Source organism: Nelusetta ayraudi, unplaced genomic scaffold, assembly GCF_046127955.1.
Source record: "Nelusetta ayraudi isolate G7.1 ecotype Tasmania unplaced genomic scaffold, CSIRO-AGI_Nayr_v1 ptg000016l, whole genome shotgun sequence".
NCBI classification, from domain to species: domain Eukaryota; kingdom Metazoa; phylum Chordata; class Actinopteri; order Tetraodontiformes; family Monacanthidae; genus Nelusetta; species Nelusetta ayraudi.
In genome coordinates, this window is record NW_027466066.1 from 6,679,989 (window position 1) to 6,705,629 (window position 25,641).

At 45.0% G+C, this 25,641-nt stretch overlaps 2 protein-coding genes across 2 annotated transcripts in view; one reads left to right on the top strand and one right to left on the bottom strand.

The window, feature by feature from the left end:
- Positions 1–618: 618 nt before the first annotated feature.
- LOC142886972 (arf-GAP with dual PH domain-containing protein 1-like) lies at positions 619–10,494 on the top strand. The gene is made up of 11 exons (XM_076024269.1): positions 619–998; positions 2,784–2,914; positions 3,728–3,819; positions 4,532–4,614; positions 7,367–7,479; positions 7,577–7,723; positions 7,904–7,987; positions 8,940–9,002; positions 9,092–9,163; positions 9,277–9,505; positions 9,584–10,494. Exons 1-11 carry the CDS (start codon positions 908–910, stop codon positions 9,610–9,612), a joined length of 1,134 nt encoding a protein of 377 aa, XP_075880384.1. The 5' UTR covers positions 619–907; the 3' UTR covers positions 9,613–10,494.
- Positions 10,495–11,844: 1,350 nt separating this feature from the next.
- Positions 11,845–25,641, bottom strand: part of LOC142886973 (ras-related protein Rab-26-like) — a 30,683-nt gene continuing 16,886 nt past the window's right edge. Inside the window, exons 5-9 of the mRNA XM_076024270.1 lie at positions 24,009–24,061; positions 13,917–13,982; positions 13,175–13,231; positions 12,349–12,425; positions 11,845–12,263 (exon numbers count right to left, since the gene is read on the bottom strand). Of these exons, the coding sequence (XP_075880385.1) occupies positions 12,164–12,263; positions 12,349–12,425; positions 13,175–13,231; positions 13,917–13,982; positions 24,009–24,061 (353 nt within the window). The 3' untranslated portion in view covers positions 11,845–12,163. The remainder of the gene's footprint in view (positions 12,264–12,348; positions 12,426–13,174; positions 13,232–13,916; positions 13,983–24,008; positions 24,062–25,641) is intronic.

The following is a 25,641-nucleotide window of genomic DNA, read 5'->3' on the forward strand; positions in this document are numbered from 1 at the left end:
AAAAAATTCAAACAGAAATTTCAACACACAAAAAGAAAAGTATAATTACATGAAAATTATAAGGAAAAGGATGCTAACAGTTATGGCAACAGTATGACAGTTACCATACAGTATAACAGTATGAACGCATAAAATTTGTAAAAGAATATGTAAGAAATGTATTCACGCTACCATTGTAGGGTTTCTTATAGCTTTCCTAGCTTGTCGAGGTCAAAGGATCTTTATTGTCAAATGCACGTTTAACAATACGAAATAGGACTCTGGTCGAGGTTTCAGCCACATGAAAAACACCTTGTAAGATTATGATAAAATGCAAACTATCAATGTACATAAATGTGCATATGAGTTTAAGTTAGTACAAAAAAAAAAGAAAAAAAAGACGGATGAGCTAGCTATGAGCTATAGGGCTTGTGTGATTAAAGAGCGGAGTGCAATACAGAAAATCATGTAATAGATGAAATCTTTTTTTTTTTTCTCTCCAGTGTAATCCCAAACTGAAACAAAACGCGAAGTGGTTGTCCACACCCTGAGATAAAACCAACTTCACTACGCTGCAACAGGAAGAGTTCGCTGAAATGCCTTTCCAAACCCGACCGCCTGGGGTCGCACTTCCAAAACCAAGTCTCCGGACAGCGAGCCACTTTCTTTGCTCTCTCAGATCTGCATGAGTTTAAATACGACGCAGTTGTTCTGGGAGATATCACGGCAGTGGCCATGAGCCCGTACTCGGTCGCCACCGGCTCCCTGAAATAACAGCCGCCTCAATTATAGCTTCTCCGCTCGGGTGGGCGTCCACTTTAAATGTGTCACCGTGTCACTTTCGGTGCGTGAAAGAGAAAAGAGAGAGCCGGAGCAGCAGCAGCAGCAGTCCGAACTGTCGGAACCGGCGGCATCACTGAGCAGGAGGATGAGTTCGGAGCAGGAGAAGAACCGGCAGCGCCTGAAGCAGCTCTTGGACAAACCGGGCAATGGAGTCTGTGCCGACTGCGGAGCACCAGGTAAGGGAGTGTCACACACTATATTCAGTGTAATGTCAACTTTCAGTAGCTCATTGCAAAGTACATGGAGGGTGAGTTCGAGTCTCTTCCGCGATTTACAAAGTCGTCCGTGTCTGTGAGTCCAATGAGAAGATGCACTTCTTTTATTTATTTATTTATTCAATTTATTTTAATTAATTATGAAAAAATATATATAATAAAATATATATATATATTTTTTATTTATTTATAAAATAGAGCAGTTAACGCCACAGAGCTCTTTTTTTTTTTTTTTTTTGGTACCTTGTCTGGCTGTATCCAAACAGTAGACAGGTGTGGTTTTGCCAAAGCCAGAAAGGGAGAGAGTCACATTATTATGTAATAAATAAAGCTGCGTAATCATCACTCATTATTGCTGAACCTACAGGTCACATTAAATGCTCATTCATTGCGTTGGATCAATGAGTTGCGAAATTAATTCCACAATCTTGTACATTTCACAGAAATGTGACTCGGGAATATGCAAAAGCACATCGCAGTGTGAAAAAACTGAACATGTTAATACTCTTAGAAATCATCTCATTTTATATTCAAAGGTAAGGTGTTTTAATTAATGTTATTCTGGGGGATGAGTATGCAAGTGAAGTACACACAAGGCCAATGGGAGTTTCCAGTGACCCGCCAACCTCTTGTCTCGCGTGCCTAGATGCACTGTCTCACAAAGCGTGCGGGCTCTTCTATCATGGTCCAGGAAGTCGTGTCACAGTGTTTCTCACTTTGCACGTTCGCACAGTTCTTTGAGCCGCCGTGGTTGAGAGAGACCGAGGCGTTTCGACACAGACCCCCCCCCCCCCCCCCCCCGAGTCTCTGGCCCGGCTGCATACAAACTACAAACCACTCTGGTAGCACTCATCACACCTTGTGTGTGGATGGGCCTCATAAAAGTGAGATTTTTTTTTTTTTTGTGTGTGTGTGTGTGTGTGTGTGTGTGTGTGTGTGTGTGTGTGTGTGTGTGTGTGTGCGTGTGCGTGTGTGTGTGGAGTCTCGTCGTACGTGTGGGTTTAACCACTCACACACTTGCTCATCTTGTTACCTGCCATGCTGACTTGAGGGTAAACGGTTTAATTTACATTCAGGAAAACAAAATCCAATCAGGCCTTTAACTTCACAGAATGAGCAACTGAACACATTAAAACCCAAGACGATGACATGTTACGCATGTTTTTTCGTTGCCTTGTGTTCTATAGCAGTCGAGGTGTTGGAGGTTAGTTGCGGTGACCTGTTGCATTTTGTGGCATAAGCGTTGTTAGAGCACATCAACCTTGCTGCCAGTCGCTTCCACTGCATTGCGTCCTCTAAGAGGTTGCAGTTTTCAGCAAAAATACCAAACTCTGACTTTTGCAACGTTTATATATTCATATGCCTCACAACACATGCGGCTGTACAACCGCCAACCCTTCGATCACCAATTCCTGGCCCGCTCTACCAACTGAGCCACAGCAGCAGGACTAGAACCTATTAGGAAAGTCAAATTTCCATCATTTTGGAACCTCGGCCGTGGTCCTGCAGGAGCGTTGGAGCCTGTTGTTCGGTCCCGAGAGGCCTCCTGTGTCAGACATTCTGCCTTTGGAACTGCAAATAGATATTTTACCTCATTTCCTTTTATATTCCTATGACGACTTGTGGGCGTCCCCGTACCGAGGGATCATGAGACAACGTTCGGCGTTGTGATTTCCCCAGAGCAGCGTCTCTCACGATGGAACCGTCTCAGCGTCTGCCCCTGTTCTTTTTTTTTTTGCCTCACAGATCCCGAGTGGGCGTCCTACACCCTGGGCACGTTTGTCTGTCAAAGCTGCTCGGGCCTGCACAGGAACATCGCTCACATCAGCAAGGTGAAATCCATCCTGCTGGATCCCTGGAGCTCCTCGGAGGTGGAGGTGAGCACTCGGGTCCTTAATGGGTTTTCTGTGGGGGGGATTTTTTTTTGTTTACAGAAAACGGCAAACACAGATAAGCTATCGATTACAGTAATGTCTGTGTGCCGGTGGGAGGAGGGAGGGGGGGTGGGTAAGAGGTCCTCTGGGAGCTGCAGTCCATCCCTGCCTCGCCTCCCCTGCATCCCGGCCTTCTGGAGAATAAGACGAGTCATCCGTCTCAATTCAGCACAGCCTGAAAGGCATGAGCCAGCAGCTGGCGGACACAACCGCCGCCTTTGTGTGGGTGTGTGTGTGTGTTTGTGAGGCTGGTTGTGCTGAACCCCGAGACTCTCTGGCCTTAAAAAAAGATGAACACTGAACAACACAGCAGTGGAAATATCAAGAAAGAGGATCTGGTTCTTTCAGGTTCAGCTGTTCCATGCGTGCGCTTTTCATGATATTTCATTCCCCAAAAGTAGTCCCCCCGCCCTCTTTTTTTTCTTCTACCTACGCGTTTACCTTTATTTTTCTATCATCTGTAGTTTCTGTGCTATTTCAAGGGCCTGAGAAGCAAAAGAAGAAGAAGTAGAGGAAGAAGCAACAGCAAGTCCCTCTGGGCAAGGTGTCGACTGCACAGAGGCCGGGCTGCAGGGGCCTTATTATGTCAGCGTGCGTGCGTCTCTCTCGTGTGTGTGTGTGTGTGTGTGTGTGTGTGTGTGTGTGTGTGTGTGTGTGTGTGTGTGTGACAGAGAAAAAGTCCCGCGCTCGCCTACAAGGGCCAAGCCGGCGCGCCAACGCTTGTATTTCTAACAAAACACTTCCTCCCTCGTACAGTTCATGGATTCTGTGGGGAACAACGCCAGCAGGGCCAAATATGAGCAGATAGTTCCGGCCTTCTACTACTGTCCCACGCACGCCGACTGCACGTAAGTGTCACCTGCTCCAGGAATATACGCCATCGCCCCATTGACGCTTCTTTGCTTTACAGATTCGATACAGGCACATGACCGACGCACATGTGCGTCGTCACTTTTATCCCCCCGACCCCCCCAGGATCGTGAAAGTTCAAAGAGCGGTCATCACGATCCGAAGACAGGCGTCCTTGTCAACTGGAGGGCGACAAGTGCTTTTAGTCTAACTGGGTTGTCATGTGAAAAAAAAAACAACAAAAAAAGCCCAAACCGTCCCTCTGATAAGAATGGCAACTTCCTGCGGTTTTAAAACAGGAAGCAGCAGTTCAGTTTGAGGCCTTCTACTTAGCTTTTCAGTGATTATAAAACACGCCGCAGTCAAGTTTAGACTGGACCCGCAAGGGTGCCGGCGAGTGCACAAAAGACAGCGAAACCACCGAGTGTGAAGAGGCTCGGGCTTCTCTGGGGAACGGCCGTTTGGCCGACAACTGACGAAATCCTGATGAAATGTCAATTGCGTGCCACACGTGTGCAAAGGCATTTTCCTTTTGGGTTGCGCGCGCCGCATTTTGCCTTTGCGAAGGCCAAGTGGCGCAATGAACGTCGGCGCGAACGCAGAGAAAAACACGTGTAATAAATGGGCTGATGAGCCAAGTGAGATTTGTGTGTGCGTCCCAGTGATTAAAGCAAGCATGCAGTAAGTAAACACCGAATTTTCCACGTGCAGGCTCCTGCGGGAACAGTGGATCCGGGCCAAGTACGAGAGGAACGAGTTTTTGTCCGTGGACAAGCAGGAGCCCTACTCTGCCGGTAAGAAATACATATAGTGGTCGTTGGTGCACAAGTGGGTCACTCTTGTCTTTTCTACTTCCTCTTCCAGAAAAAAAAACAACTGATTGTCCGCGTCTCACACAGCACTTTCTATTCAGCAGCAGATGAGCGCCGGCCAGGGAAAATAATCTATTTATCATTCTCGGGTCGTCTGGGGCCAACAGCCGATGAGATCCAGGAGAGATTAGAAAGGAAACTAAAAGCGATGGTTCGGCGGATGAAAAACCTGAAGTGATTATTTTCAACATTTTTTGTTTGAGACGTTACTTTTTTCTAAGCTTTATTTGAGTCCGGCCATCTTGCTGCAAATACGCTCGCCTGTCTAACACGCCAAGATCACCGTTGTGTCTTTTTGGTATTGATGTGCTTCTATTAGAATATGTTCTGTTGTGTGCTGTGGTTCACGGTGTGTCTGCGTTGTATGATGGTTCATGTGCCCTAAATGCAGAATTTACCATGTTTGGCTACTGTCATACAGAGCAGCGGTTTTCAACCCTTTTTTCTTTTTCTTCACCACTCAGTGCTAATGACATGATAAGCCTGCTAGAGCTGTAGCTTTGTAATTAACAGCAGAAGCACCAGGACGGACATCCTTTGGCTCTCATTGGCCACGTTACATCTCTTATGTGCTTTCTTTTCGTCCTGATGGGTTCAGTTGAGGACCTACGGGTAGCCGGCATGCTTTGCTGTACATGCACCGCAAAACTGTAACATCTGGTGGCGAAACCTTATGCCATAGACCCTGTTTAACTGAGGAAAAGTCTTTGCTCAAGTTAAATGCCCTCACTGTCTATTTATCGAGATGGAAGCGTGTGACTGCCAGACTTCATGGATCATCCTGTTGCGGTCCGAAGCAGGAAGTCGTTTTGAGAGAAGAACGTTTTAACCTGACAGAATAAAAACTCCCAAACAGATTTGGTCTTTATGAGGAAAGAGGCTATTCACAGTCTACATGTCATAAGTTATTTTCAAAGCAGCACCTCTTTCTTTTTTTTGTGCGTGTGAAACTTTCCCAACCCGCGGGTCTGCGGTCGGTCTTGAAGGTAGCCGAGAAAAAGCGCTATTGTGGGGATCTCATGACTGTCAAGCCCTTGGTGCCGCTGCTCTCCTCTGTCAATGGCCTCTTGTGTTGTGTGCAGAGGTTCGGCAGCATGCGGCTGTGCGTCTGCGCCTGCAGGGGAAGAATGGCTTCTGTTGTTTCCCGCCGTTCTATACAATATTGATTCTGAGCCTGAGCTGAAGAAAGATGCATGTTTGTGGCCCAGACACATGTTCTGGGACCAGCAGGCCAGAGCGGATTCTGAGTCCTCCTCCCTCCTCTGCCCTGCTACTAGGGACAGTCCAACCCTCCAGCCCTCTCAGTGTGGGAGCAGAATTTCTGACTCATGAATAATTGATCGAGCGAGCTGCCGTCTGTGGTCCACATGTAGATGTTGTTCGCTGCGCGGCAGCCAGAAGGGACGGCGGGCGGCGTCAGTAGAGCGGCCTTTCCAAACCTTCAGCCTCAGATTTATTCCCGAGTGATCAGCGCAAATTGGAAACTGAGACACTGTCGTCTGGCCTCTTCCTTTTTTAATCACATTACGTCTCAGCTTCCGACGGAGGCACTTCCGTTTCAGCGGCAGTGTCTCTCTTGTGTCTGTCGCGGCACAGGAAGCGGGTCATAAACCCACTCAAGCGTTCGATGACTCCCATCAAGACTGTAAAAACTGAAATCCAGACGAGGAGAAGTGGACCCAACATTTAAAAATAAAACCCTTGAATTCCTGGAAGCACAGAAAAAGAGAAGCCATGTGTGCTACCAGTCAGAAGTTTGGACAGACCTTCTCATGCAGTGGTTTTTCTTTCAGTTTAACAACTATTTACATAGATTCTCACTTAAGGGATCAAAACAATGAATGAACAAAACATATATGGTATTATGTAGTAAACGAAAAGTGTGACATAACTAATTAATTCCTTTAAAATAGCCACCCTTCATATAAAACATTTGAAGTTATTTAACTATGTTTTCTTTGCAACATAATTTCATATATATTGCTCATATATTTGATGTCTTCTGTATGTATCTACAATGTAGAAAGGAGTAAAGAATAAAAAAAAAAAAAAACAATTGCATGAGAAGGTGTGTCCAAACTTCTGACTGGAAGTGCAGTTTTGTTTTCACTGCCGTTGAACGTTGACCAAAGGTATGTGACCAATGTTCAAATGTTGCACCAGTTGTTGATGTGCGTGTCTTCAAATCCTCCTCCAGACTTCACATCAGAGAGAAGCTTGTGAGAGTTTGAGAAGCCCCATACTGACATAATTAAAGCACTTTATGTCAAGTTTCCCTTTCTGCTGCCAAATGCCGCTAAATTCAAATCGTCCATCTGAGTGTGTGCGTGTCTGTGCCAGCAGCGTGTCGGCCGGGTAACGATCAAATCGTGAATGACAAGGCGCTTTTCCTCAGGCAGCACCGTTTCCTGTCTGCTGCCACTGGCAGGGAAGCCGCTGAGGGCCCACAGCTGAAGAGGAAACAAATTACTCTGAACATGTAGACCAGAAAAGTTCTCATAAATTATTGACAGGTCGTAAAATCAGAGGTGTTGTGTTAGCACTTCAGACTGCTGTTGCTGCACACGTTGGACGTCTGCTTGCTTCAGTCTGGTGCCGGATTTCAATTACTTTTGCCCGCTTTCCTCCATCATTTGTCATGTTGGACCCGTGTGGATTCCCTCCCTCCCGACAGGCTACCGAGAGGGATTTCTGTGGAAACGGGGGCGGGACAACGGACAGTACCTCAGCCGAAAGTTCATCCTCTCAGAGCGGGAAGGAGTGTTGAAGTACTTCAACAAGCATGACGTAAAAAAAAACTTTCCGTCTCTTTCTAATTCATTTTTTTCGCTCTTCATTTGATCTTCCGCCCCTCTGTAATGCCTTCCAAATGTTTTCTCTCCAGGCCAGAGAGCCCAAAGCCATAATGAAGATAAACTCCTTGAACGCCACCTTCCAGCCGTCGAAAATCGGCACCGCCCACGGCCTGCAGATCACCTACTTGAAGGACAACAGCACCAGGAACATATTCATCTATCACGAAGATGGAAAGGTGTGGCGCCCCTCCCTTCTCTGATTCCAATGGGCACTTTGCCCCCCTCTAGTGGAACATCTTCGACATTACAAGGCTCTCCTGGTCTCGTCTCAGAACTCCTCTGATTCTTTTTTTCACAATGCAATTTGAGTGGGATTTTCAAAAATACCGAGTGCTCCGACGTTTTTCTCCTCTTAGGAAACGGTGGACTGGTTCAACGCCATCAGGGGGGCCAGGTTTCACTACCTGCAGGTGGCGTTTCCTGGAGCCCCCACTTCTGAAGTGAGCATATGCACTCACTCACTCAATCACCCACACGCATACACCAATGCAAACACACAAGTGCACGTTTAGCAGTCGCGAAAGGAGAGCTGAGAACATCTCAGCGTGCTTTTGTGGTTTCCATTCAGAGGTCTCTCACTATAATGGTTTTCACTTCTCAGGTCTTAATTCTTCTTTGCAGGTGAGGTCTATAGTCTCTCTAGGTCTCTAACTTTAGAGATCTCTATAAAAGACCATACGTTTTTAGTCAGTCAGAAACACTCTGTATATGTGATGTATACATCTGCTACACATCACTGAGTTGGGAGAGGTGTCACTGCTGTATTGTGTATTTGGCCTAATTGAAAGCAAATTCATTCATTCCATTCATTTCAATGAAGTTGGGTTAGGGTTGTATTGCCGTCTGTGGGAAAAATGTTTTTTTGGGCGCGTGCGATTTTATTATTTCTGCAGTACCGCGAGTGGCCACTGGGAAAATGGGCGCGCCCCCATATTGGCAGTGTGGTATCTAGGGGCCCTCCTCCACCTCCTCCTCTTCCTGGGAGGCCTGGGGGCCCACAAATCCCACAAAAATCATTACAGGCTTCCTGTTCACCTGCTTCAATCCTGAGAACAAAGAGCAGGCTTGCTGGCCTTCTGGGGGTCTTCACCTCATTCACTGCTTGTTTGATTTGTGTAACTGCAAAGCGGAGTTGCTTAAAACTCGCATCAATGAGAGTATATCAGTGGGCCGGATTTCATGATTCACTGCTGCAACCAGACTGTTTACTAGCTGATCAAGATGTATTTTGACACCCTCTGACATGTGTGATGCTTATGCTGAAAAAAAAAATCAGGAAAAAAAAAAATCTCAAGCTGATACTTCCCCTTGTACCTTTTCACAGCTGAGAGTTTCGACTCACAGCTGCGTCAGCATATGTGCACAGACTGATGCCGTGTGTTCTCTGTTTAGCTGTTGCCCAAACTAACCAGGAACTACACCAAGGAGGGCTACATGGAGAAGACCGGCCCAAAGGTAACGCATCTGTCTGCAGCATTTGCAGAAGTAAACTCTTCCTGCTTTTACTCTAATGACACGGTGGGCGTGTCCGTCCCCTGCTCTAGCACACGGAGGGCTTCAAGAAAAGATGGTTCACGATGGACGACAGGAGGCTCATGTACTTCAAAGATCCTCTGGTACTGAAGCTCGCGGGGCCTCCAAACCCCAAAATATGATTCTCCTTCATGAAGATGAAACCTGTGCCGTCCAGAGTGACAGAACCTGTGTCTCCCCTCTGGTCCCGCTCCAGGATGCCTACGCACGGGGCGAGGTGTTCCTCGGGTGCAAAGAGAACAGCTACACCGTGCTGCCGGGCCTTCCCCAGAACGTCCAGGGCCACCACTGGCCGTTCGGGATCACCATAGGGACGCCGGACAGGAAGTTCCTGTTTGCTTGCGAGACCGAAGAGGACCAGAAAGACTGGATTGCCGCGTTGCAGAGCGTCATCGACCGACCCATGCAGCCTCAGGAGTACGCAGGTGAGTCGAGAGCGTTCAGGTTCTCCTCTTTATTCACCTGGGGTCTGAATATGTTTTTTTTTGCAATTCTCCCTGCAGTGGAGGCATATTTCAAGCGCAAACCGTGAACCTCTGAGCGTTTTTGAGGAGCTGCCAGTGCCGATCGAAGAACAAGGGATGAGCTGCAACGAGAGAGAGACCCAAGTATACAGTAGGAGCCTTCAAAAAAGAAAAAAAACCTTGCTTTCCACCAGGACTCATGCATGTAACTCATGTATCGTGTCATCGGAGTCTCCCTCAACCAAGTAGTGTGCGTGTGTTTGGATGTCAGAATCAAAACTTTGTGCAGCATTGTTGTCAAATACTTGGTTGTCTCTGTTTGTAGTCAGAAAAAAAACAAACTATCATGTGGATAACTGTACGTCTGTCATTAACAAAAGTGAATTAACCGCACGTCTCAACTATGAGTCTTCTGGCCAGTCATGCGCCCAATGTGACGCAAAACTCTTGCAGAGACACACACTCGCATCTGTTTCCACGGGAATAATATTTAATTCTTATTTATTTTTTTTTTAAAAACTGTATGTTGCGTAAACTAAGATGCCAAATACGTTCGGTATTCAACTTGTTTTAAAGCATATGAATGTTATTTATCCTACATGAGTTTGCCTTATGTGATTCTTTACTTATACACTTATGTTTTTGAACAATGTGCGTTTGTAGAAGCTGATGAACTTCCTAGAAATGAGAAAGGTCCGTCCTTGTTTCAGAACATGCTAAAACACACGAGGTTCAGCCCTTCCAAGTTAATGACCATATATTCCGGAGTCGAAGCCCAGAATCCGAACCAAAGCTATGGGTCCTGTAAAATGTATCTCAATGTAGTAAGATCATTTATCCACCAGAGGGAGACACAACCCGTCTCCTCGTGGACTTCTGCCCCATCCCCCCGAATTTATCAAAAGTTCTTCTGAAACACGTTCACTAATAAAATACCACACATCTCACCATTTCCTTGTTTGTTTGTTTTTTTTTATTCAGTATTGATCTTCTATAAATAAAAAAGTTGGACATTTGCAGAATAACGGAAGCAAAAGTCAGGCCGACGGTCAAGGTTCAAGTTAAATATTGCACAAAGAAGTTTATATATGTCATCTATCGTGAAAGCAACAGTCATATAAAAAGAGATTTTCTTTGCCATTGAAGCTCAGGTTAAATACAGAGATAATAATAATAATGAAACTACTGGACAGTGTTTGGCACCAAATACCACATTTTACTTTATATTTACAAGAATGAAAATGGATGCCAAAACCCAGAACAAAACAAAAAAAGAATAAAGAAGTCAACATTCTACTTATATTGCACAAGGAAGCAACCAGTGTTGAGTATACGACAGATGAACTCAGTGACATACTGACGGCTTCAGGAAAACATTGTTATTGACCATCTAAGCTGCCCTCTTACATCTTCGGACCAAGTTTAATTTTTTGCAGAGAAAAAGTACAGCATTTTTTGGTCACACTTTCAGGTTATATTTAATAATTATTTATTATTTTAATTATTTTATGTTCCAAATAACAGTGAAAAAAAACCCCCACATCATCCAGAAGACTGTTGCATTAGAGCAAAAAAAAACCCCCAACAACAAAAATCTAAAACAAAATCCCAATGGTTTTCAGGTACTGTGTGACCGCATGCACTGTCATGTAAAAACCTGCTTTAACTATGTTACAGCAACAGTAATGATGCTGTTCTATGCCCAAAGTCTTTGTTTACATGGTAGCAACATCTATTTACATTATTGTGGCGATGGGAACAACATGTTCCCTAATATCCAAAGCTGAATTATGGAAATGCTTTGAGTTCTTTTTGAGTTTATGCTGGTGAGCTGAACTGTCCGCAAACAGCCGTCTGAACTGCTGAGATATAACAATACTGTATAAACTGTGGACAGAGGACACGACGGATAGCTTAAAGGTCCCACAATATACAAAAGTAAGTTTAACAATGCTTTCACACGCTAACATCTAGTCTGTCAGTGAACTTACACACTTTACTTCCCTTGTATGACCCTCATTTTTAGAGAGAGACCTAATGAGTGGAAATCAGCCCTTCATGATGTCACCACTGTTGCAGGAGTTTGTCCCGGCCGGCTTCTGAAACTGCCTCACAGACCACTGTGTTTTGTTGGTTTACGTGTGACCATACACAAGCTCCAACAACATAAGCAGCATCAGTTATAGTGAGACGTTAAACTTGATACTTTTGAAGGAGGCTGCAAACAGAGGGCTAAATATACTGTTTGCTGGAGAGGTGTAGTTTTCTAGATTAACTACCAAGTGCTGCTCCACTGGGGGTATGAGCATGACATGGGACCTATGAGGAAACATCAAGCAGACGATAAGTTGACAACCATGAGGACAGACAAAAAAAAAAGACAACTATACAAGACAAAGCTCTTTCTGCAAATTAATGGGTTGGATTTGGCAAAATATCATAAAGTTGTACACAGGTTGAAGGCAGGAAAACTGGACGAGACAGATGGATTGTGTTTGGACGGAGGTGGGGGAGATGGGACTGTTTCTACCTCACTGGAGCTCCTCAACTCTGCAAAGCATGAAGGACACACACACACACACACACACACACACACATACAGAGTGAGCTGCACAGGCTTTAAGACCCGCAGCAGCTTGTGCTCTTCATCTCCTTGTTGACGTACTCCTGGAGCTTGAACGTGTCACCGGGGTCCTTCATGGAGCGGTGCTTCAGCTCTCTGAGACAAAGTAGTCAGGATAGTGATTGGCTCATTCACACGTCACGTAAAGCAAGCTGGAATTCAGGTGGAAATAAACACTCACTTGGCCACGGCGGTAAACGCCAGCTCTACGTTGAGGCCCGATCGGGCGCTGGTCTCCATGAAGGGAACTCCGAACTCCTGCACAAGTCAGAGACGGAGACTGTCAGCTCCTTTCACTCGAAGCACAATCCTGACAGCTTGCTGAATCTCTGACAGCCTGTGAAATAGTGCTGAGAAACTGAGGAGCACGGCGGAGCTCTGTGAAACTTCTTGGTTGCACTGAAAGATCTGGTTCAGAGGTGATGGATGTGTCTCCATCCTTATCCTCAGCAGAGGAGGTTTGTCCCAGCCCGCGGTGATGATGAGTGATTTTTCTCCTCTCCTCCAGTGGGTTGGGCCTTAAGTAACTTAGTGGCACTTTATTGCCTCCAGATCTGGAGGAAATTGCCTGTTAAGCAGTGAGCCAACAGTCAAGGAGAGCAATAAAAGGAGGCAGTGCCGGTTTCACTGATTGTATTTCGGGCCTCTCACGGCTCAACCTTTATAGATGCGTGTCGGTGTGTGACGATTCACTTTGATGTTTCTGGACCAGGAAACAAACAACTCAGATTGGGTAACCGCTTTATAACTTCATTTTTAATGAATGGAATTATCATTTCTTTTCAAGTCAGTGCAACAAAGAAAAAACTTGCGGCAACAATATGGACGGCCGAACAAAGACGAGGCCTTCAAATAAGGCCGTCCTTTTATAGGTCTCGTCTCGCAAAAACCAAACAACAGCAAAGAAGCATCAATTTCAGCAACAATCTGCAAAAGAGAATTTTGCAGCTTGTTTGAGATGGAGTGTATTAAAGGTAGTATGCACATGCCATTTTTAATTGATTCACCTTAGCAAGCCTCTCACCGTCTTCCCTCTTCACCACCCTGCCATGAGTGGCATCGGCCTAGGGAGAAAGGCAGACACAAACAAACAACTAAACCTTAAATAAAAAAATAAAATAAAAATAAAGACACATCGGCAGGAGCAATTATCAATTCCACCACGGAAGTGTGTATGCGCTTATCTGTCCACAGTTTACACACAAGCCTCTTCCTGGTGTTCTGGTCTGATGGGAGCTAATGAGTCAAATTGGCTCTGAAGGTGCTAATTCAGGGCCGGTATGAAGCGTGGGTGCGATGGAACTAGCCAAAGCTTCAAGGCGGAGACATCTGTTCTCTGTTTTAGAGGGACGGCTGTCAGCGGCAGTTGGAGAAAAATGTAAAAAAAAAAAGAAAAAAAAGAAAAAAAAGTGTAATGCTAATATTTGCAAATTTGCCGCTTGAGATGTTACAACATGTATGTTGTAGCTCCTGAAAAGAGCCTGACAAGTTGTAGATCTTCCAAAATGAAGCAGCTTGCAGTCATTTTGTGTGTGTGTGTGTTTGTATATCGTCTTCCTATGTAAAGCGTCTTTGAGTGTCCAAACAGCACTATACAAATGGATGTGGATTATAATACAGTATTCAGTTTGGTCCTTTCATTTCACCATAGTGCACCATGTATTAGAAGAGCTATCTATTATTATTTATTATTTGTTATTTCTCCCACTATTCATCACGTCTGCTGAAACATTTCCCACAATGCCTTGCCTTGTTGCCGAGAAGCATGAGCACCACGTCCTCTTGAGCGTACTCGTGGATCTCAGTCAGCCACGCCTGGTAATGAGAATGAAAAGGCACTTTACTGATGTAGAATACCATCAAGAAAAAGAAAACTTTGCCTGGAGGAGGGCAAGGACGAAGCCGCACATATTACATCTAATATTATTAAAAGAGGAGGAGCATTCAAACCACTGAGACATTTAGAAGATGAATATGATCACTGAAAAAAAATGTGGACGCTGTCTCAAGGACAAACGTGGGGCGGGGGGGGGGACGACGACTGCGCAAGTGCTCAGATTTCAGCTCCCGCGCATACATTTTGTCGAGCTTGGAGAAAGCATTGACAATAAACTTTAAAAATTTATATCACATAAGGCTCCATGACCAATCAGCATTAAGCTAAGGACTTCAACGTTCCAGCTTACAGACAGACAGACAGACAGACAGAGACAGACGGAAGAAAGGCTCGTTCACATTAATCATTATTAACCCGGTTTGTGTGCTATCTCTTCTTTGAACACAGGGGGGAGACAGAGCGCCACGCAGCTGCAGGAGCTCCGTCGCCTCCTCCATCCAATATCGAGCCTCTAATCAACACTGACACCTGCTGAAATAATGGCCCTTCGTCTCGGCACAAAGCTGAATTGTATCAATGCTGAATTAGCTCTGATTGGATTCCGGCCTGATCAAGCCGCCTCTTTTCCTTCAGCTGCGCCTCTGTCCCTCCCTGTGCAGTTTAAAAGTGGAGATGGCCGCAGAGTGTTTGCAGAGGCTGGCAACGATCACCTCCAGCCAGAGGTCACGCTAAATAACGGGAGATGAGGTAGGCGGAGTGTTGACACTGCAGCCCGGCTGGGTCACACACTGTGTGTGTGTGTAGATGTGGTTATGATGAAGGGTGCTGCTCGGGTCACATGGTGGAAGGTAAAGCTGGAGGATCTCCGCTCAAATATTTAATAAACGCGTCAAATATTTATTTCATAGCCGGAACCCAGCTCCAAAGTGCCATTTTTTTTCTTTCTGAAGTTGTAAGATCTATAAGATCTGAAAGCAGGAGCCAAATCACCAGCTCATTCATTTTCCCTGTGTGACTCATGCATGTTTAAACCCAGAGTGCAACGGGTTTGCTGCAGATTTCCCTGCAGCCATGAAGTCCACATTTAACTGATGGCACTTGCTGCAGTAAATAGAGTTTGGATAATGACACCTGATTCCTGAGAGCAAACCCAGCAATCTGTCACTGCTGCGACATCAAGATTTAATGACCAGAGTGTTGGCAATTTGTAATAGAGACGAAAAATGAAAGGGAAAGAGAAAAAAATAAATGCAGACAAAATATATTATGACTTTAACACTGCAGATTATTATTTTTTTCACCGTTTTTAAAACCCTTCCTGGCGGCTGGCGGTCCTCCAGCCTCAGGGAGCCTCCACACCCTCACGCTATACGTGTTGTGTGATCATGCCTAAACACGGCGAGGGATATGAATAAAAGAACAGTGTTTCACCCGACTGCCGGCCCGTTCATACTGCAGACATGCGATCGGTCACTCTCTCCGTCTCACTACTCTGTGTTGGAGTGCTTTTAGCTACACTGTGTGGCCTCACAATCACTGTCGCCTCCAAATGTGTGGAAGATCCAACAAATCCTTTAGTGGGTATTGCAGATCGTTAAAACAGCATCTTTCCCCCTCTAAGTGTAGTTTTTTTTTGGATGATCAGAAATGGAATCTGGGATAAAAAAAAAATGGAGACATGATAATGGTTATAACATGGGACCTTTAATTTCAAATCCGCAATGCTGACGTAGCCTTGCAGCACAGTTAGCGGTTTAACATTTGACCAACTGCCGTTTCAGCGTCTTCTCATGCCTGACCTTGGCCCTCTACCTTTTAACCTTCGCCCCTTAAGTAGAAAAATAAGTGCTGAATCACACTTCTCATTTTGACTCGTTTCAGATTTAATGAGGTCCAGGAGGTTTGTCTGGGTAATAAATCAGCCGCTGAACTCCACCTGCGGGCAGCAGAGGAACAATTCAGAGAAGCATTTAGAGAGAAAAGTCCTCTGCTATTCTGGGGAGAAGGTGGAAAAGACTGAATCAGGTTTTTGGCTCCTTAGGGCGCTGCTGAAGGGGCAAAAATGTTACCGGGAATCATTTCGCATGTGGGTAATTACTTGGCTTCGTGCATAATTCACTATGTCCCACTGTTTCCAGCGGGTCCACGGTCTTGCTCCGTCTGTGTGTTTTTAAACTTCTGTGCAGGGGTTAACACGATTGCATCACAGCAAAAATAAATGGGTTCTTTTCCCGGACCTGGGGAATTTCTGTGTGGAGTTTTTCCCGGAGTTCTGGTTCCTCCATTCTAATTATGACGGAACTTGCTATCCACCCTAGATTGTCTGTTGGCGTGAGTGTGTCTGTGTTCCTCTGCAATGAATTGCTGACTATTCCATCCTTCAGAATATGAGGCAACTTCTACTCCTAGAAGTACTATATATTGGTGCAGGTTCGATCTTTGCCATCTAAAGTTAAATGGTAATAAGTGGTACTTTTTTGTGTGTGTCAAGGGTTTTGCTTTCCATACTTGTATTTCCTTGTGTTGGCCCCTCCCCCTGCTTCTTTCCTGTGTTGATTAGTTTCACCTGCGTCCTGTCTGCCGGCCATGCACTGGCACACCTGCACTTAATGAGTCTCGTCAGCCTGAATTTGCACACCTGCACCTGATTTGGGTCGTTAGTTCAGTTTGTATTCAAGCCATACGATATCAGTGCCAAGGAGTCCTCGTCGTTCATTGTCTTGTTTTTTGTTTTCCCTTTTCTTTAAAATCAATGCTTTGAAAAATGTAATCGTGCCTGCCTTCGGCATTCTGTATCCTAACCTCAGGACGTGACACCCCGTCAACACAGTCGTTGCTACTCCAACACTAAATGTGTAAAACTGAGTTATGTTGCTGTGTTTAATAATTAACAGGCGCAGGCAGCCCAGCGTTCATGCAGCTAAGTGCTAGTGAGGTTCTGCCAAGGAGGAGGAGAAAACTGCTTCTGCACAAGTGCTTCTCCTTAAAGATAAATGCTAATATGAATCTAAAGGCCCAGTGAGCAACGTTGAGTAGCATCAAAAGTTAAGAGATCATAGTTTAGAAAAATATAGGCACTATTTCCATATTTTTAGTGAGTTAAACATGTATGTGTGTTATTTTATCTTCCATTTCACCTCAGTTGATCTCTTCAAATATTACACGCTTGGCCCTTTTTTTTTTCTTTCTTTCATTCTTTTTCTTTTTTCCCTTTTTTTTTTTAACCTTTCCATTTAAAACGACAGGGCTTCAGGCATCTGTGTACCAGGCCCCCGAACAGCCTAATTGAATCTTCCTGCTGGCCTTGGCTGTGTTCATCTTTTATTCAAGGCTAATACCTCTGCAAAGGGCAAGGAGTGAATTCCTCGGCTCCGCGCCCGAGCAAAGTCAACTCAACGGCATCGGCCAATCAAACGTACAGGCAAACAAGTCTTTAATGGGCCGAGTCATTATGTGGCTCGCCCGGAACTATGATCATGGCGGAGCTTCGCTCCGAAGTTCAGGCCTGAGATGAATTGCCGTCGGCTCTGGTACTTTGGCAGTCGGGGAGCCATTATGTCAGAGAACAATGCCGACGCCCGAGCCGTCTGCTCAGGTGCAGGAGCCAGAGGTGATAACAAAAGTAGACGCTGATGTGACGGATCTGCAGACAAAGGAAGACGAGCGTCAGGATCCCTATCAGAGGGAAGAAGGCGGCAGGCAGACAGGCAGACAGACCGAAGCCTTGGCAGACTGCTGATGTCGCTGGCGACGTGACATTTGTGGGACAAGATGTCACAGGATGAGCCTCGCGGGAGAATTTCTGACGCTGCTTTGCATCTCTTCTCGCTCTCTGTCTGTCCCCTCTGCGTCGGAGCTGAGGGAGAAATACAGAGTCCGACCCGTGACGTGGAGGGAAGCCAGCAAGGACCTTGCTCACATAGTCCGGAGACAGCGGTTCAGAAATGGATTTAAAAGCTCAAACTAAAATGTTCCTTCACTAGTCAACAAACACAGCTGATCGGCCAATCGGGGGAAACAAAATAGAAGCCACAGAAGGGGAAAAAATACTGGACTAAAATAAACACAAATCTTTGGCAACAATTAAAATACTTCAGCTAAAACAAAAAAAGGTGCACCTGGCAGTGTAATAAGATGCAATTAAAGATTTAAAAGGCCCCACGGATAGAAATGAAGAAAGTTTCAAACTATTCAAAAAGTTGCACGAAAGTTATTTTGCCCCACCCCACAAAATGTTTTAAATAATAACAACCGCAGAGTAAAAATTGGGCTCGTGTTTTGCTGATCCAGTCAGAAACCGGATCATAATTTGTGCCTTTTCGGCACCCCCCCCAGTCGCTCTCGTCGCTGAGCTTTGATCAGCGAGGAGGAGTTTGCTACGACAACGGCCGCCGCATTCAGACGCAGGCAACCCAGAGGAGAAAAACTAGGCCTTCTCCCCCTGAGAGGAGGTTTCGGCTGCGCGAGGAAGCCGAGCCAAAAATGCAGTGATGCCGTGTCAGACTGTCTGACACACGAGAAGAGAGAAAAGAAAAGAGCAGCCCTGTCAGGCTCCTGGCTTGTAGAAACAGGGCACGCATATGTTTGCCTCCGACTAAATATCTAATTAAAGCCGCATCAAAAAGTCAAACTTGGTAAAAAAAAAACAAAAAAAAACGACGACAAGCAGAAAACGGGAGCTTTGTCGGCCGATTGGTGCGGCGTCACGGGGAGGGAAAAGGCTTTTTATGTTGAATGCGGCCGCTAACACGCTGAGCTGTCAGATGTCTGGAGCCACGGGAAAAAGCCGCAGCCGTCAAGCGTGTCGACATCAGAAGACATGAGACTCGGACGCTGCAGCTTCACTTTTCTCCCGTGAGATCAGCGGTGTTGGCAGTCGATCGTTTGTTGGACGCTAGTCAGCTAACTCTGCTAGTCAGCTAGTTAGCTAAGGTCAGCAAGAGGTTAGTAGTTTTTGGTGTTTTTGAACTATTAATAGAGACTTGAGTTTGAACCTGCTGCCTTGGTCTTGCACAAACACAAAGCAAACAAAACAAAACAGCCTCAAAAGTCACTTCAGTGGAAGATCAGTGACTTCATTCATTAGTTAGCGCGACCTCAGTGTTGCCAGTTTGCACTCTGCACTCCACTGCGGCATTGCAATCTCAAAAGTTAGCCCTTTCCCCAAAAAACACAGCTGGTATGAATTAAGAATGATTTTGAGCCATTATGTTGAAAATGTTGCTCGATAAAAAACAATCCTGGCTACAGCGTTGAGGCAAAGCCACTGCTGGTCAGTTTGCCAAGAGGAACAACAGTTTGGGTGCTTTGCAGAAGCTCTGCGAGGAGTCCAGCACCTCCACACTGGATGGATAGAACAAAACACAGACCTAATAACATCTGGAGGTGATTTTGAGCTGTGGGAAGGATTGCTTTGGTGTTTTTATTTTTTTAAAATCTTCACTCATTTCTCTGTTTTATCACGAAGGTGCAACGGTCACGCAGACGGCCAAATTGAAATTCAGCAGCTTTAAGCGGAGTCTGGACATTCTGGTCTCCTTCTCCTTGTTGTTAAAACAATTTCAGTTTGTCCCGAAGAAACCGATTCACATGTTGCCAAAGGAAGATGGTTATTTGTGCTGACTGCCAAGCTTCTGATGCTGTTAGAATTTTATAGCACCCGAACGCCAAACGCCACCCAAACACTTAAATTTGTTTCTCCATCAGCCATGTTGGCGCTCCATCTGATTAGTTATTAACGTTGTTTGCGCTCGTCGGGAGGAGAGTTCGGTCAGTTCAGGAACCCTACTGGCGTGTGGCAGGCTGTCAAAGCTACCAAAAGATTTCTTTTCCTTTTGGATTAGGAATAAAAAGATGCAGTATCAATAATTCAGGGCTTTTAATATGCCATGAGGGGAGAGGACGGTATAAATGTCAAGTGCCTGCAGATTGTGGATCCAGTAGGAGCAGCTTGAGTCATTAACCTGTAAAGGTCTCAATCGACTGCAATAAATGGGTCTGAGACCACGGACATTTTCTTAACATGGTGACAATCAGCGCGACTTTACGCCGGTCCTCGAAAAAGTCTGAAAAGAATTCCTGCTGTGAAGATTTACACTCTTGTCCAAGTCATGTTGACTTATCGCGCAGAGACGTTGTGGGCAGAAAAGCAAGCATGAAAAAAAACTAAAAGCGCAAACGAGACGGAACGAGAGGAAAAAACACCGACAGTCAAATATAGTTTGCGGACTTTGATAAAGTCACATCGTGTGGGAGGGCGCCGACCTCGGCAGAGACACTTTGATCCGGCGTTTCTTCTCCTGCCTTTTACGAGCGCAGCAGCATTTTAGATCCAGCGCCAAAGTCTTGACATGCTGCGGGCTTATTAGCCAGCTCACATTCACACTCGCATACAAAAAAAACCCGACAACACACACAACCACACACACGTTCTGCACAGCTTGGATCCTGCTACAACAAAGGCGTCGTAGGCAGCAGGCATCAAAAGTTTCAGCGCCGCTCTGCTGTGTGCTGCGCTCAGCTGACGCGCCAGACGCAGCTCATCGCTTGCTCGGTGCATATTTTGATAAAAATGCAAAGTCTCTTGCAGCTATATTATTTTTTGTATTTATATTTAATGGAGAGTTTGTCCAGTAAGTCTTGGACGTCCGCCAACAGACAGCGTCTTCCGTTGGTCTGAAATGCTACGAGCTACGAAAAAACAACTTTTAGCGGTTTTCGTTTCTACTCCTCCTGACTAGTGTTGGCAGGAAAGTTTAGCTAACCATGGCGTTGCTGGCGTTATGCTGCAACAATTCTAATAGGTCCACCTGAATTCGATGGACAGAACGTTGTCCAATCACCAACAGTTTAGCATGGCAACATAATTTGAACATACAATCATAGTTTATAGATTATTTTTTTACAATGTATTGACCCTGGTTTTCTCTTTCAGTCAGCAGCAAAGTTGTTTTTGAAACTACTGAATGTTGCATTTTTCAACACCTCCTACCCCCGGCTGCATTTCCTTTCATGACTCATGCGGATTTATATTTTCACTAGATTTTTTTTTTTTAAACATGGGACCGCATCATTCCGACACATCTCTCCCTGCGGCTGCTTATCGGCAGAAACAATAACTCACGCTCATCCACGGCAGCCGTGCTCTTGCTGAACACAGAGGGCTGCTCCTGGCTAATTTCACACACATGAAGGCGTTGCTTTAGAAAAGGGAGCCGATTCCAGTTGATGCCTGGCTGCCACTTCATCCCGGCGCTGACGTCCCCAACCAACTCTTCTTTGAAGAGGTTGTTCACGTCTTTGTCTGAGCATAACTCAAATCCACTTTCACAGTCTCTCCAGCTTCAAACTGAGCTGCGGGGTCCTTCTGTCTGCATGATAAAAGGACTCCGTGACTGTGATAACAAGCCGACGTCACACTCGACACAAAAATAGTGTCGCCTCCGCATGGTTGTCTTTTCCATGGCGGTTAGAGATAAAAGCTAAGAGAGAATTTAAAAAGTTTCTTTTGTAGCAGGATTTTGAGTGTTTTGTTGTTTTTTATTTTAGCCATTTTTTCGGTGAGGAGGATCTTCAGTGGTGGAGTAGAGGGCAGCAGTGCCGCGACGAGCTTTGTTTTTTAAACGACCAAATTTATTACATTTTTCAGATCTGTATTTTTCACTCTAGACTCTAGTGCAGCAGAACCGCATAGAAAGAACTTTGAAAAAAAGAAGCAGAGCTCCAGAAAATACCGCATTTGATCTGTTCTTTACAACCTTCCCCTTGTTTTGTAATGTAACGCCTTGACCATCTAATGACATCACAAAGGATCGTTGTTCAAAGCTTTCTGACTAGTGGAGGAAGTAAACGAAGGAAGGAGAGGATAAATGGATGGACTGCTAGGGATTGTTATTGTTGCCAAACCGAATTTTGCATCATATGGAACATTTGGATTTAAATTAATTGGATTATCCTAAAGAATATGAACGCTTCAGTGTTGCCGCCCTTTCAAACTGGTCATGAAATCTGCAGTATTTCTTTTTTTACATTTTTTAATTTTTTTTATCTTTCAGCTGTTTCTTTGGTTTATGCCGAGAACTGCGCTCCAGTGGCGCCCTCTCTGTTTAAGAATTTATTAGGCTTTCTGCACCATGTCTAAATTGTTGTATTCGTTATATTTGTTTCTATTTTGTTTTTGTTAAAAAAAAAATAAATACAATGGGTTGAAGAAAGCAGTTCACATTTTTGGTGTGTGTGAATGGCCTGGGTAGCAGGGGACAAATTAAAGGCTGTGCAGTGATAATTGATGATTACTAAAAGTCCAGAGTGGTTGTTGGCCAGTCCTCGGTGAGTTTCTGAATCCCACTTCATTATTTTCTGACAGTTTGTCTCAAGGCCATCCGGTTGCAGCCGCGGCGCGACATTTGACTAACGGCTCCGTGGCAGGCGGGAGGCCACTTCATTTGGAGGCAGATCAGGCGCCAGGGGGGTGGGGGCGCAGACGGGGGAGGAGACGGGGAGAGTGAAGGCTGCACACAGAGGAAGACGGTTCTGTCGGTACAACAAGGACGGAGAAGAATCATGGGGCTTTGGCTGCACCCCCGGCTGGAAACTCACAGATCAGTGTGGGCAGCCGACTGAGAAGATGAGCAACAGCAAGTTTTTTTTCATTTGAAGAGAACTACTTTTTATTCTAGGCTATTAATCTTTATTGCAGTGTTTCTTGTCCAAAAAATGTAAATGCAAGAGATTATCATTACTATTAAGTTTTTATTTTTGCCTTCTGTGAACATAGACGGGCTGCGTAATCGACCACCAGCGGCGGAGGCAGAAATCATCACTGATAATGTGTAATGCTTCCTAGAGATGTATTCTATCAAAAAACTTTTGAGTGGGCCAGTACAAAGTTGACAACGTTAAAAAGAAATGATTTAAGCAAAAGTGGAATAAACTGGATAAGAAACGGTCAAACTGAGGAAACCAAAACTATAACGTTGTCGACACAACATGTTCAGACTGATTCTGTGCTCAACACTGTAGACACCAACTCTGTCTATTGTGCTAGGTGTCGGAGTCAGCACTGTGTCTTTAGAAATGACACATTCAGCAACTCAATTAGTCATCGCTTTGGTGGAACTGTCAAGGGTGACAGTTAAGCTAGGTTAACTGTCTGCTTCAACGCAAATAGTCCTGAATAATAACGGCACCAAGAAACCAGGCTGCTTAATACTGAAGTAACGGAGATAGATGGTTTGCAGCTGCGACCTAAATGGACTCCCTAAAGCGGGCGCCGCCTGGCAGGCAGACATTCATCACGCTGCTAAATGGCTCCTGTATCGTCCGCCTCTAAAGTCGCAGCTGCCAAATACCTCGTTGGGTGTGCAAACTTGTTTACAGCGCACCTGAGTAGCTGTAACGCTCTCCGGAGAAGGCTGAGCGCTAGAAATAGAATCCATCATCATCATCAGTCATTATTAGGCATAAAGAAAACTCTTTCCTTTTCAAGTTCATCCGCTTCAAATCACTAAACCAGATCCCTCAGATGCCAAAGTTTGGAAAAAAAAAAGTTTGGATTGCGGCCCTTCTCTTTGATGAGCGAAATTAATTTCTCTCAGCTGACTGACAGTCTGTGCATGATATTAATACGATGCTTATCTACATGTCCCTCACAGACAGCTTGTCTGAGGGATGAGGAGGAGGAGGAGGAAGAGGCGGAAGAAGAAGAAAAGGGGGGGGGGATGCTATTCATCGCCATTAGTGTTCATTAGCGTGAGTTACTGCTTGTGGCCGTCCGCATTTGCCTGCGATGTACATCTCCTTTAATGTAGCGGATGCACGAGTCGATGGGAGGAGGAGAGGCTAAGTAAGATAGGAAGTGGCAGCCGCAAAGCCTCTCATAAGGTTAAAACCAAACGTCCCTCCGGGCCACAGCAGGACGGGTTGGTGGGTAAGGAGCAGCATACAATAATAATAAGAGTAAAGATGACATTAAGAGACAATAATGGACACAGAAAGCAGCCTACCTGAATGTTGTCAAAGGATGTTTTGCTGGTGACGTCGTACAGCAAAAGCAAGGCTGCAAGAAAAGTGAAGAATGATGTGAAAGTTGTCAATCAATGGAGATGATTTTCTGTCACGATAAAAATAACTTGTGCTGATCTGGCAAACCCCTGCATCCATGTGATGCCAGAAGAAATTGATTAAATACGTCAGTGGGGCTAAAACTGAACATTTTAAATACATGTTTTCATAAAACTGAAATTCTACTCATTGAAATTTGTCTTTATCAGGCTAATTCACCGGCATAAAACTGCACAGACAAATAACCAAAGAAGAAGCCGGGAACAACGCAGGATGGAGAAAACAAGACGGTAAGGAACGCTGAAGACGGTCACAGGGAGAAAATCTATGATTGTTTGTTTTTTTTTCCTCTACAACTGTTAAAAGAACAACATGTTGAAAGGAGACATTTGTCCCGGCAGATTCTGGCAACCTCAGGTCAATGTCTGGACACGGACAGCAGTCCGATGGTCACTGCTTATAGCTTTAGCGTTAGCGATAGCTCAACTGAGCGTGGTTCCCGGCACTGCTACCACATTTTCCTCTCAAAAAAAACTTCCAGAATGAAAAATAAAATAGAATTGAGCTGAAGAAAGACAGAGAAGACCTTTGCAGGAAAAAAAAAAAAAAGGTATTTCAGTGGTTGCATCAGAAAGGGGCGCTGAGAAAGGCACAGTTCCCAGAGAAATGAGCGTGACGCCGACTGACGGCGGTGAAATAAAACCAGACACATCCAGATTTGTCTTTAGTGTATGCTTTCACTATGAGGTCGAGGTGAGGACAGCAAAAATCCCAAAGCATCACTTATTTTTTTTATTTTTTTTATTTTTTATATCTAACATCTGACAATAAGCCGTTTATTTGCCAAACTACCTGGCGAGGGCACGCTTGAGCGTTATCTGTGGGCAAGCAGGTGAAGAACGTCACAAAAGCCTTGCAAAACCGTGGAGGACTAATCCCATTATTCACAGGGCCTACTGAATTGGAAAAGGCAAGATTTTCCATCTGAGAGAATAATGAAGAGAAGTTCAGGGTGAAAAGGCGAAGTCTAAACAGCAACCGCACAAAAAAAAAAAAAACCTGGAGCGGGGGGGCAAATGGCTGCAACAACAATAACAGGACACAGTCGAGCATGATTTCCAATCTCACACTTGTGATTCAGTTGCAGTTTGAAAAGTTATTTTTTTTCTGGATCAGCGGGAACTTTATGGGGCTTTAATTTGAGCTTGCGTGATCGTTGTTTCATTTTGCTTCACACAGCTGGAAGCAGAGCGTAATTACAGCGAGAAACCATCAAACTCGGGTTTGAAAAAAAAACGTGAAGAAAAATATTTTATAAACAAGAAACTTGCCAAGTCGTGTGCTGATAATGGTCTTTGGAATCGAGAGCCCTAAAGTTTCAACACGGCGCAGGTCCTTTTGTTTGCCGCCACTGAAATTCCTACAATTAAACCATGCGGACACAAACTAAAAGCCTCCTAAACAAAATTAAGATTCAATCTGAGAGAAAAAAAACTACCTAAGAAGCGGCAGTGGACACCTTCCCTCCCACGCAGCAGATGCGCCGCACGTTCACCAACATCCAAAACAGCGTCC

Excerpts from the sequence above, each read along its gene's own strand:
- LOC142886972 (XM_076024269.1), top strand. The coding sequence starts at position 908 with ATGAGTTCGGAGCAGGAGAAGAACCGGCAGCGCCTGAAGCAGCTCTTG. Across the intron at positions 3,820-4,531 it reads CCCACGCACGCCGACTGCAC|GCTCCTGCGGGAACAGTGGA; the intron begins GTAAGTGTCACC and ends TTCCACGTGCAG. Across the intron at positions 9,506-9,583 it reads GCAGCCTCAGGAGTACGCAG|TGGAGGCATATTTCAAGCGC; the intron begins GTGAGTCGAGAG and ends TTCTCCCTGCAG.